At 48.8% G+C, this 11,977-nt stretch overlaps 1 protein-coding gene across 1 annotated transcript in view; it reads left to right on the top strand.

Moving 5' to 3' along the window:
* LOC137348908 (zinc finger protein 239-like) overlaps nt 1-10,722 on the top strand; it is a 13,978-nt gene extending 3,256 nt beyond the window's left edge. The window contains exon 2 of the mRNA XM_068014138.1: nt 9,716-10,722. Coding sequence (XP_067870239.1) covers nt 9,754-10,428 — 675 coding nt within the window. The 5' untranslated portion in view covers nt 9,716-9,753 and the 3' untranslated portion in view covers nt 10,429-10,722. The remainder of the gene's footprint in view (nt 1-9,715) is intronic.
* The last annotated feature ends 1,255 nt before the right edge of the window (nt 10,723-11,977 follow it).

Genomic DNA, 11,977 nt, shown 5'->3' with positions numbered 1-11,977 from the left:
GGAGAAAGAGAGTAAAAGAGAGAGTGAGGAAGAGAATAAAAGGGAGAGGGGAAGAGAGTAAAACAGAGCGAGAGGGGAAGAGAGTAAAACAGAGCGAGAGGGGAAGAGAGTAAAACAGAGCGAGAGGGGAAGAGAGTAAAACAGAGCGAGAGGGGAAGAGAGTAAAACAGAGCGAGAGGGGAAGAGAGTAAAACAGAGCGAGAGGGGAAGAGAGTAAAACAGAGCGAGAGGGGAAGAGAGTAAAACAGAGCGAGAGGGGAAGAGAGTAAAACAGAGCGAGAGGGGAAGAGAGTAAAACAGAGCGAGAGGGGAAGAGAGTAAAACAGAGCGAGAGGGGAAGAGAGTAAAACAGAGCGAGAGGGGAAGAGAGTAAAACAGAGCGAGAGGGGAAGAGAGTAAAACAGAGCGAGAGGGGAAGAGAGTAAAACAGAGCGAGAGGGGAAGAGAGTAAAACAGAGCGAGAGGGGAAGAGAGTAAAACAGAGCGAGAGGGGAAGAGAGTAAAACAGAGCGAGAGGGGAAGAGAGTAAAACAGAGCGAGAGGGGAAGAGAGTAAAACAGAGCGAGAGGGGAAGAGAGTAAAACAGAGCGAGAGGGGAAGAGAGTAAAACAGAGCGAGAGGGGAAGAGAGTAAAACAGAGCGAGAGGGGAAGAGAGTAAAACAGAGCGAGAGGGGAAGAGAGTAAAACAGAGCGAGAGGGGAAGAGAGTAAAACAGAGCGAGAGGGGAAGAGAGTAAAACAGAGCGAGAGGGGAAGAGAGTAAAACAGAGCGAGAGGGGAAGAGAGTAAAACAGAGCGAGAGGGGAAGAGAGTAAAACAGAGCGAGAGGGGAAGAGAGTAAAACAGAGCGAGAGGGGAAGAGAGTAAAACAGAGCGAGAGGGGAAGAGAGTAAAACAGAGCGAGAGGGGAAGAGAGTAAAACAGAGCGAGAGGGGAAGAGAGTAAAACAGAGCGAGAGGGGAAGAGAGTAAAACAGAGCGAGAGGGGAAGAGAGTAAAACAGAGCGAGAGGGGAAGAGAGTAAAACAGAGCGAGAGGGGAAGAGAGTAAAACAGAGCGAGAGGGGAAGAGAGTAAAACAGAGCGAGAGGGGAAGAGAGTAAAACAGAGCGAGAGGGGAAGAGAGTAAAACAGAGCGAGAGGGGAAGAGAGTAAAACAGAGCGAGAGGGGAAGAGAGTAAAACAGAGCGAGAGGGGAAGAGAGTAAAACAGAGCGAGAGGGGAAGAGAGTAAAACAGAGCGAGAGGGGAAGAGAGTAAAACAGAGCGAGAGGGGAAGAGAGTAAAACAGAGCGAGAGGGGAAGAGAGTAAAACAGAGCGAGAGGGGAAGAGAGTAAAACAGAGCGAGAGGGGAAGAGAGTAAAACAGAGCGAGAGGGGAAGAGAGTAAAACAGAGCGAGAGGGGAAGAGAGTAAAACAGAGCGAGAGGGGAAGAGAGTAAAACAGAGCGAGAGGGGAAGAGAGTAAAACAGAGCGAGAGGGGAAGAGAGTAAAACAGAGCGAGAGGGGAAGAGAGTAAAACAGAGCGAGAGGGGAAGAGAGTAAAACAGAGCGAGAGGGGAAGAGAGTAAAACAGAGCGAGAGGGGAAGAGAGTAAAACAGAGCGAGAGGGGAAGAGAGTAAAACAGAGCGAGAGGGGAAGAGAGTAAAACAGAGCGAGAGGGGAAGAGAGTAAAACAGAGCGAGAGGGGAAGAGAGTAAAACAGAGCGAGAGGGGAAGAGAGTAAAACAGAGCGAGAGGGGAAGAGAGTAAAACAGAGCGAGAGGGGAAGAGAGTAAAACAGAGCGAGAGGGGAAGAGAGTAAAACAGAGCGAGAGGGGAAGAGAGTAAAACAGAGCGAGAGGGGAAGAGAGTAAAACAGAGCGAGAGGGGAAGAGAGTAAAACAGAGCGAGAGGGGAAGAGAGTAAAACAGAGCGAGAGGGGAAGAGAGTAAAACAGAGCGAGAGGGGAAGAGAGTAAAACAGAGCGAGAGGGGAAGAGAGTAAAACAGAGCGAGAGGGGAAGAGAGTAAAACAGAGCGAGAGGGGAAGAGAGTAAAACAGAGCGAGAGGGGAAGAGAGTAAAACAGAGCGAGAGGGGAAGAGAGTAAAACAGAGCGAGAGGGGAAGAGAGTAAAACAGAGCGAGAGGGGAAGAGAGTAAAACAGAGCGAGAGGGGAAGAGAGTAAAACAGAGCGAGAGGGGAAGAGAGTAAAACAGAGCGAGAGGGGAAGAGAGTAAAACAGAGCGAGAGGGGAAGAGAGTAAAACAGAGCGAGAGGGGAAGAGAGTAAAACAGAGCGAGAGGGGAAGAGAGTAAAACAGAGCGAGAGGGGAAGAGAGTAAAACAGAGCGAGAGGGGAAGAGAGTAAAACAGAGCGAGAGGGGAAGAGAGTAAAACAGAGCGAGAGGGGAAGAGAGTAAAACAGAGCGAGAGGGGAAGAGAGTAAAACAGAGCGAGAGGGGAAGAGAGTAAAACAGAGCGAGAGGGGAAGAGAGTAAAACAGAGCGAGAGGGGAAGAGAGTAAAACAGAGCGAGAGGGGAAGAGAGTAAAACAGAGCGAGAGGGGAAGAGAGTAAAACAGAGCGAGAGGGGAAGAGAGTAAAACAGAGCGAGAGGGGAAGAGAGTAAAACAGAGCGAGAGGGGAAGAGAGTAAAACAGAGCGAGAGGGGAAGAGAGTAAAACAGAGCGAGAGGGGAAGAGAGTAAAACAGAGCGAGAGGGGAAGAGAGTAAAACAGAGCGAGAGGGGAAGAGAGTAAAACAGAGCGAGAGGGGAAGAGAGTAAAACAGAGCGAGAGGGGAAGAGAGTAAAACAGAGCGAGAGGGGAAGAGAGTAAAACAGAGCGAGAGGGGAAGAGAGTAAAACAGAGCGAGAGGGGAAGAGAGTAAAACAGAGCGAGAGGGGAAGAGAGTAAAACAGAGCGAGAGGGGAAGAGAGTAAAACAGAGCGAGAGGGGAAGAGAGTAAAACAGAGCGAGAGGGGAAGAGAGTAAAACAGAGCGAGAGGGGAAGAGAGTAAAACAGAGCGAGAGGGGAAGAGAGTAAAACAGAGCGAGAGGGGAAGAGAGTAAAACAGAGCGAGAGGGGAAGAGAGTAAAACAGAGCGAGAGGGGAAGAGAGTAAAACAGAGCGAGAGGGGAAGAGAGTAAAACAGAGCGAGAGGGGAAGAGAGTAAAACAGAGCGAGAGGGGAAGAGAGTAAAACAGAGCGAGAGGGGAAGAGAGTAAAACAGAGCGAGAGGGGAAGAGAGTAAAACAGAGCGAGAGGGGAAGAGAGTAAAACAGAGCGAGAGGGGAAGAGAGTAAAACAGAGCGAGAGGGGAAGAGAGTAAAACAGAGCGAGAGGGGAAGAGAGTAAAACAGAGCGAGAGGGGAAGAGAGTAAAACAGAGCGAGAGGGGAAGAGAGTAAAACAGAGCGAGAGGGGAAGAGAGTAAAACAGAGCGAGAGGGGAAGAGAGTAAAACAGAGCGAGAGGGGAAGAGAGTAAAACAGAGCGAGAGGGGAAGAGAGTAAAACAGAGCGAGAGGGGAAGAGAGTAAAACAGAGCGAGAGGGGAAGAGAGTAAAACAGAGCGAGAGGGGAAGAGAGTAAAACAGAGCGAGAGGGGAAGAGAGTAAAACAGAGCGAGAGGGGAAGAGAGTAAAACAGAGCGAGAGGGGAAGAGAGTAAAACAGAGCGAGAGGGGAAGAGAGTAAAACAGAGCGAGAGGGGAAGAGAGTAAAACAGAGCGAGAGGGGAAGAGAGTAAAACAGAGCGAGAGGGGAAGAGAGTAAAACAGAGCGAGAGGGGAAGAGAGTAAAACAGAGCGAGAGGGGAAGAGAGTAAAACAGAGCGAGAGGGGAAGAGAGTAAAACAGAGCGAGAGGGGAAGAGAGTAAAACAGAGCGAGAGGGGAAGAGAGTAAAACAGAGCGAGAGGGGAAGAGAGTAAAACAGAGCGAGAGGGGAAGAGAGTAAAACAGAGCGAGAGGGGAAGAGAGTAAAACAGAGCGAGAGGGGAAGAGAATGAATCAGAGCGAGAGGGGAAGAGAATGAATCAGAGCGAGAGGGGAAGAGAATGAATCAGAGCGAGAGGGGAAGAGAATGAATCAGAGCGAGAGGGGAAGAGAATGAATCAGAGCGAGAGGGGAAGAGAATGAATCAGAGCGAGAGGGGAAGAGAATGAATCAGAGCGAGAGGGGAAGAGAATGAATCAGAGCGAGAGGGGAAGAGAATGAATCAGAGCGAGAGGGGAAGAGAATGAATCAGAGCGAGAGGGGAAGAGAATGAATCAGAGCGAGAGGGGAAGAGAATGAATCAGAGCGAGAGGGGAAGAGAATGAATCAGAGCGAGAGGGGAAGAGAATGAATCAGAGCGAGAGGGGAAGAGAATGAATCAGAGCGAGAGGGGAAGAGAATGAATCAGAGCGAGAGGGGAAGAGAATGAATCAGAGCGAGAGGGGAAGAGAATGAATCAGAGCGAGAGGGGAAGAGAATGAATCAGAGCGAGAGGGGAAGAGAATGAATCAGAGCGAGAGGGGAAGAGAATGAATCAGAGCGAGAGGGGAAGAGAATGAATCAGAGCGAGAGGGGAAGAGAATGAATCAGAGCGAGAGGGGAAGAGAATGAATCAGAGCGAGAGGGGAAGAGAATGAATCAGAGCGAGAGGGGAAGAGAATGAATCAGAGCGAGAGGGGAAGAGAATGAATCAGAGCGAGAGGGGAAGAGAATGAATCAGAGCGAGAGGGGAAGAGAATGAATCAGAGCGAGAGGGGAAGAGAATGAATCAGAGCGAGAGGGGAAGAGAATGAATCAGAGCGAGAGGGGAAGAGAATGAATCAGAGCGAGAGGGGAAGAGAATGAATCAGAGCGAGAGGGGAAGAGAATGAATCAGAGCGAGAGGGGAAGAGAATGAATCAGAGCGAGAGGGGAAGAGAATGAATCAGAGCGAGAGGGGAAGAGAATGAATCAGAGCGAGAGGGGAAGAGAATGAATCAGAGCGAGAGGGGAAGAGAATGAATCAGAGCGAGAGGGGAAGAGAATGAATCAGAGCGAGAGGGGAAGAGAATGAATCAGAGCGAGAGGGGAAGAGAATGAATCAGAGCGAGAGGGGAAGAGAATGAATCAGAGCGAGAGGGGAAGAGAATGAATCAGAGCGAGAGGGGAAGAGAATGAATCAGAGCGAGAGGGGAAGAGAATGAATCAGAGCGAGAGGGGAAGAGAATGAATCAGAGCGAGAGGGGAAGAGAATGAATCAGAGCGAGAGGGGAAGAGAATGAATCAGAGCGAGAGGGGAAGAGAATGAATCAGAGCGAGAGGGGAAGAGAATGAATCAGAGCGAGAGAGGAAGAGAATGAATCAGAGAGAGAGAGGAAGAGAATGAATCAGAGAGAGAGAGGAAGAGAATGAATCAGAGAGAGAGAGGAAGAGAATGAATCAGAGAGAGAGAGGAAGAGAATGAATCAGAGAGAGAGGAAGAGAATGAATCAGAGAGAGAGGAAGAGAATGAATCAGAGAGAGAGGAAGAGAATGAATCAGAGAGAGAGGAAGAGAATGAATCAGAGAGAGAGGAAGAGAATGAATCAGAGAGAGAGGAAGAGAATGAATCAGAGAGAGAGGAAGAGAATGAATCAGAGAGAGTAAGGGAATATAGAGGATAAAACAGAGGGAGGGAGTAAGGGAAAAGAACAGAGGAAGAGAATAAAACAGAGGGGGAGAGAGAGGGAGGAAGAGAGTAAAACAGAGAGGGAGGGAGAAAGGAAGTAAAACAGAGAGAGGGTAAGAGAATAAAACAGAGAGAGAGGGAAGGAGAAAGAGTAAAACAGAGAGAGGAGAAGAGAATAAAACAGGGAGAGAGAGACGGAGAAAGAGAGTAAAACAGAGAGAGGGGAAGAGTGTAAAACAGACAGGAAGGGAATGAAAGAGAGAGAATAAAACAGAGGGGAAGAATGAAACAGAGAGAGGAAGAGAGTAAAACAGAGACAGGAAAGAGGGAGGGAGACGGGGAGAGAAACAGATGGTGAGAGAGACAGGGAGGAAGAGAGTAAAACAAAGGGCGGGAGAGAGAGAGACAGAAGGAGGGAGGGTGAGGCAGAGGTAAAAAGAGGGGAAGGGAGAAGGAGGGGAGAGACGGAGAGAGGGGGGCAAAGAGTCTGAGGAACATCAGAAATAAAAACAAGAAATGCTGGAATCACTCAGCAGGTCTGGCAGCATCTGTGGAAAGAGAAGCAGAGTTAACGTTTCGGGTCAGTGACCCTTCTTCACCCGAAACGTTAACTCTGCTTCTCTCTCCACAGATGCTGCCAGACCTGCTGAGTGATTCCAGCATTTCTTGTTTTTATTTCTGATTTCCAGCATCCGCAGTATTTTGCTTTTATTTTAGTGAGGAACATCAGAAATAGGAGCAGGAGTTGGCCATTCAGCCCTTCGAGCCTGTTCCACCATTCAGTGAGATCGTGGCTGATCTTTAATACCATTTTCCTGTACTATCCCCGTATCCCTTGAAGTTTTTAATATGTAGAAATCTATCGACCTCAGACTTGAACATTCTCAGTGACTGAGCCTCCACAGCCCTCTGGGGCAGAGAATTCCAATGATTCACCACCCTCAGTGAAGAAATTCCTCCTTATCTCAGTCTTAAATGGGCTGCCCCTTATTCTGTGACCAGATACCCCGGTTCTAGACTCCCCAGACAGGGAAAACATCCTTCCTGCATCCACCCTGTCGAGCCCTTTAAGAATGTTGTATGTTTGAATGAGATCACCTCTTATTCTTCTAAACTCCAGAGAATAAAGACCCAGTCTATTTAATGTTTCATCATGGGACATCGGGTGTGAGAGAGTCTGAGGGAGACAGACACAGAGAGGGGGGTGGGGAGATAGGGACAGGGAATGAGGGACGAGGTAGTGGGGACAAACAGACACACACACCGAGCGAGCGAGATTGTTTGGTGGGGAGGGGGGGGGGGGGATGAGATAGACACGGAGGGGCAGACTGGGTGGGGAGAAAGAGTGAAACAGACAGAAAGGGAGAGAGACAAGACGGTGGGTGCAAGAGAGACACTGAGGGAGATTGAGAGAACGAACGAGAAACTGGGAAGAGAGAATGAGTGGGACGGACTGATGAGGGAGAGCAGTACTGCCAGCTGTACCATCTCAAATCAAGAGGCAAACTTAAAAGTCACTAGATTTGGTATGTAAACAGACATTGCTATCTTTTTCAACCATTCTAGATTAACAGTTGCTTTATCAACCTCGTTTGTAACTTTAACTGATCAGAGTGGTCATTGGATAGACATATGGATGAAAATGGAATAGTGTAGGTCAGATGGTTTCACAGGTCGGCGCAACATTGAGGGCTGAAGGGCCTGTACTGCGCTGTAATCTTCTACTTCTACAACAACTATAATTACTGAAAGTGTGTTACAGAAGCTTAAAGAACATCCCCCACCACCCCCACCCCCCCCCCCCCCTCCCCACCTCCTGTTATCACCATGTCGCTGTTGGATTACAATGACAGCTCGACAAGGGCAAAAATTGATTTGATACATTCCCTTTTTTATAATTCACCGCTTGATTAGTTGTGTAGTCACTTGTAAGGTCGGAAAAGTGGTAGCCAAATAGATCAGCCATGATCTTATTGACTGGCAATGGGCGGACCAGACCTCCCTCCCGTTTGAATGGGAGAGGGAGAGAGAAAACAGAGCTATAGACTAGTTATCCTGAGATCAGTTGTAGGGAATATTCTGGAATCTACCATTAAGACTGTGATAACAGGGCCTTTGGTAAATCTCAACGATTCAGCAGAGTCAACACAGTTTTGTTTTCACGGTGACAGGATTTTATCTAGTAAGCTGTTACAAGGATCTGTTTGGGACTCGGCTATTTAGTGGCTTAAATAAAGGGACAGAGCGATGTGTCCAAGTTTGCTGACGTTACAATAGCTAGGCAGTAGTGAGGAGGACAGAAAGCGATTATAGATAGGTTAAATGAGTTGGTCAGAAGTTGGCAGATTGAGAATAATGTGGGGAAGTGTGAGGTTATTCACTTTGGTAAGAAGAATAGGAAACTATTTTTTAGATGGGGGAAATTGTTAAAAGTTGGTGTTTAGAGGGACCCAAGTGTCCTTCTACACACAACACAAAGTTAACACGCAAATAACATGTTGGCCTTTATCATAAGGTGGATGGAGTATAAGTGTAAGGAAGCACCTGGGGTGCTATGTAGTGTTTTATACTCCGTATCTAAGGATATACTTGCCTAAGGGAGGGTGTAATGAAAGTCCACGAGATTGATTCTTTGGTTGAGAGGGTTATGCTTTGAAGAGAGATGGGCGCATACTGATTGGAGTTTAGAAGAATGAGAGGTGATCTTATTGAAACATATAAGATGGGTGAATGCTGAGAGGCTGTTTCCCCTATTGAAGAATCTAGAACATGTGGCCGCAGTTTTTCTGCTATTTGTTCCTGGGATGTGGACGTCGCTGGCTAAACCAGCATTTATTGCCCGTCCCTAATTGCCCTTGAACTCAGAGGGCATTTAAGAGCCAACCGCATTGCTGTGGATCTGGAATGACATAGCTCAGACCAGATAAGGGTGGCAAATTTCCTTCCCGAAAGGACATTAGTGAATGAGATGGTCTTTACAACAATCGACAGTAGTTTCATGGTCACCATTAAACTAGTTTTTTTTAAAAATTCCAGATTTATTAATTGAATTCAAATTCCACCATCTACCAAATTGAACCCATGTCCCCAGAGCATTAGCCTGGGCCTCTGGGCTACTAGTCCAGTGACATTACCATTACACCACCACCTCCCCAGTCTCTATATGAGCAACAGACAGTTTCAGCACATCAACATGATAAGAAGCACTGTACCATATAAACAAAGCTCGCAGCACAGACTGAAAAGATTATAAACTGGGTAAACACTTAAAAGTGCAGCCTCAGCAAACCGTGCAATCTACATACTTACAGATAACGTAAGCGCAGGCCAAGGCTGTGTGTCAGACTATAAGAATAGAGCCTGGTCCCCATTAAGGGAGAGTGTTTGTGAGGTTCAGGGGCCACACAGCTGTGGGGCAGTAACAGAACATGAGCTGGTCACTCCAGGACTTGTGTGGTGTGCTCACGACAGCAGAGAGCACTCTTGAGTTGTATCATTCACCTGTCATTTAATGAAAGACCAAATCAGTCACTGTAATAAAGCATGCAAATACCAAAAAAACGCTCCCCTTTGTTGTGACACTAACCTCTAAGGTGTCAGTCCGACAGACGGGAAACAATCTGCAATCTTATTGAATTGTGGAGTGGTGCTGCTCTTATTCCTTATGTTTGTGTTCTCTTTGTCTTTAGCTCTGTCTGTTTCTCATTCTCTACCTCTCTAAATCTCATCAGTTCCTGCCTCGTTCTGTCTCTCTAAACCATTTACCCCCGTGAGAGTCTGCTCTTTAAGGGGATGTGGGTTCACATATCAAATCACCATGCCACTTACACCTGAAAGCCAGATTCAAGTCACAGCCAGGTAATCGCACTCTGAATATGAGTGTCCACCTTTCCAGTGCAGGAATGGATTAATGTACACGAGCCTCGGTACAATTTCAGCTATGTACCTGAATGAGAATTGAATGCTGGAGCAGACTTGAGCGGCCTGGCATTGTCTTCCTGCTCCCAATTCTTCAGTGCCCCTGTGAAAGGAAGGCAGTTATTGCTCTCGAGTTCTGGATGCGAGTTGATGTTCTTTGCCATCCCTTCCTGCAGGGCACCCGGAGTGAAAAGAGAGTGGGGAGACATCGCTGATGGGGAGTTCGGAGCAGACCGCGTCACGCCTCGACTCTGCAGAACGCCTGAAGCCATCCGAAGCTGAGGAGAAGCTGCATCACTGCCAGGTCTGTGGGCGTACTTTCAGCCGGCCCTCCAACCTGGCCAAGCACCGGTGCGAGAGGGGGGCCACGGCGGCCACGCCAGCAGCTCACCAATGCGGAGACTGTGGCAGGGGTTTCGGCTACCCCTCCCAGCTGGAGGCCCACCGGCGGGCGCACACAGGCGAACGCCCCTTTGCCTGCCCACCCCCTTGCGGCAAGGCCTTCACCCGCCTGTCCAGCCTGCTGGCACATCGGCACGCCCACACCGGCGAGAAACCCTTCACCTGCTCCCTATGCGGCAAGGCCTTCACCCGCGCTTTCAGCCTGCTGGCACACCGCCAGTGCCTGCACGCCGGTCAGCAGGCCTTCGTCTGCCCCCTCTGCGGCAAGGGCTTCGCTCAGGCCTTCCACCTGCTGACGCACCAGCGCGTCCACACCGGCGAGAGACCTTTCAAGTGCCCCGAGTGTGGCAAGGGCTTCACCCAGTCCTCCAGCCTCCTGACCCACCGGCGCGTCCACACAGGCGAGAGGCCCTTCAAGTGCCCCGAGTGTGGCAAGGGCTTCACCCAGTCCTGCAGCCTCCTGAGGCACAGGCGGATCCACACCTGACTGAGGAAGGAGGAGGGCAGATTCCCCAGTGCACTGTCGTCCGAGGGGGCCTGGAGATCATCAGCTGTTTAACGACTGCCGGTAGCTGGAGTTTTAAACTTCTCGATCTGTGTCAAACGTTTATTCCAATCACACGGACCTCGATCGCTCCACGATAAGACAAGAGGAGATTGATGATCCTGGGGCAGTCTACCTTCCAGAATCACTGCCCCGATGTTCTCTTCCCCCTTCTTTAAATCAGTGAGTCCTCGGCTGAAATTGTTTTTTAATAAAATAATTCACTTTCAATGTCAATGGCAAATCAATCTTTGTTGCAGAACAATCTAATGTCTGAAAGGGGCTTGGCTATTTGCTGAGCTCCCGTCGTCGCCACTCCCCCCACTATCCTCTCCGTCAGCAAGACCACCTCCACAACGTTCCCTGTCTCCGCCCCTGCCTCAGCACTTCTGCTCCTAAAACCCACATCCGTTCCTTTTTTTACCTCTAGACTTGACTATTTCAATGCTTTCCTGGCTGAACTCCCATGTTGCACCCTCGGTGCTGAAAGATGCCCTGCTGCCATTGTCCTCTGACTCGCACCAAGTCCTGCTAACCCATCACCCACTTTGTTTGAGGACCTGGGCTGACTCCCTGGCTGGCAACATCTCGATTTTAAGATTTTCGTACTGTTTTGACCGAGGCAGGAGGAGTGCACTGTCTTTTCTAGTTCCACTTCTCCACAGGTCACAACATATCTTGAAATGTTTACCCAGTTACTGATACGGTCAATCATCTACTCTACTCTTTATCCCAGAATAAAATACACCAACCAGGTTTCTTTAATAAACAACAGAATCATCAGTTTATTATCAAACACGACTTATCCAGTAAAGAAGCGAATTATTAACGCAGATTGAAATATGAAAGGTCCCTTTTTAAATACCACCCCCCCCCCCCCCCCCTCACTGGGATCTTTTCTGGAGCAGTTCTTTTCAGGCGGCATCGAGGATTAATCTGACAAGCTTTCCAGGAGCTTCTCAGGAGAAATGCAGCATCAGAGGTCGTAGCGCTCTCACACACTCGATATGTGGCGTTTCACAGAGAAAAGAGGAAGGAGACAAGCCGAGTGCTTCTCTCATGGCAGTTGATCTCCAACTGCCTTCAAACACAATCCACTCCCCAACCAGAAAGTCAAAACAATATCCCAAAAGCAACCTGACCATCATAAATTGTGACATCATTTTCTCTGTAAACATCTTTCCTAAGTCACCAAGGTTTCTGTTGTTTATTGAGCTTATGGTATGTGATGGCACTTTCATAACAATATCTCTTTTCAAATATCTAACTGTCCTTGCACCCTGCCACACATACCACCCTCCACAATCTCTGTGACCTCCTACAGCCGCCCCCCCCCCCCCCACCACCCCGAGATCTCTGCATGACTCCAATTCTGGCCTCTTGCTCATCCCCAATTTTAATTGCTGCTCCATTGGCGGTCGTGCCTTCCTCTGCCTAAGCTGTGGAATTCCCCTCCCTAAACCTCTCCGCCTCTCTCCTCCTTTAAGTCACT

This window comes from Heterodontus francisci, chromosome 34, assembly GCF_036365525.1.
Source record: "Heterodontus francisci isolate sHetFra1 chromosome 34, sHetFra1.hap1, whole genome shotgun sequence".
NCBI classification, from domain to species: domain Eukaryota; kingdom Metazoa; phylum Chordata; class Chondrichthyes; order Heterodontiformes; family Heterodontidae; genus Heterodontus; species Heterodontus francisci.
Note: the sequence above shows the minus strand (reverse complement) of the source record. Positions and strands in the feature narration are given on the sequence as shown.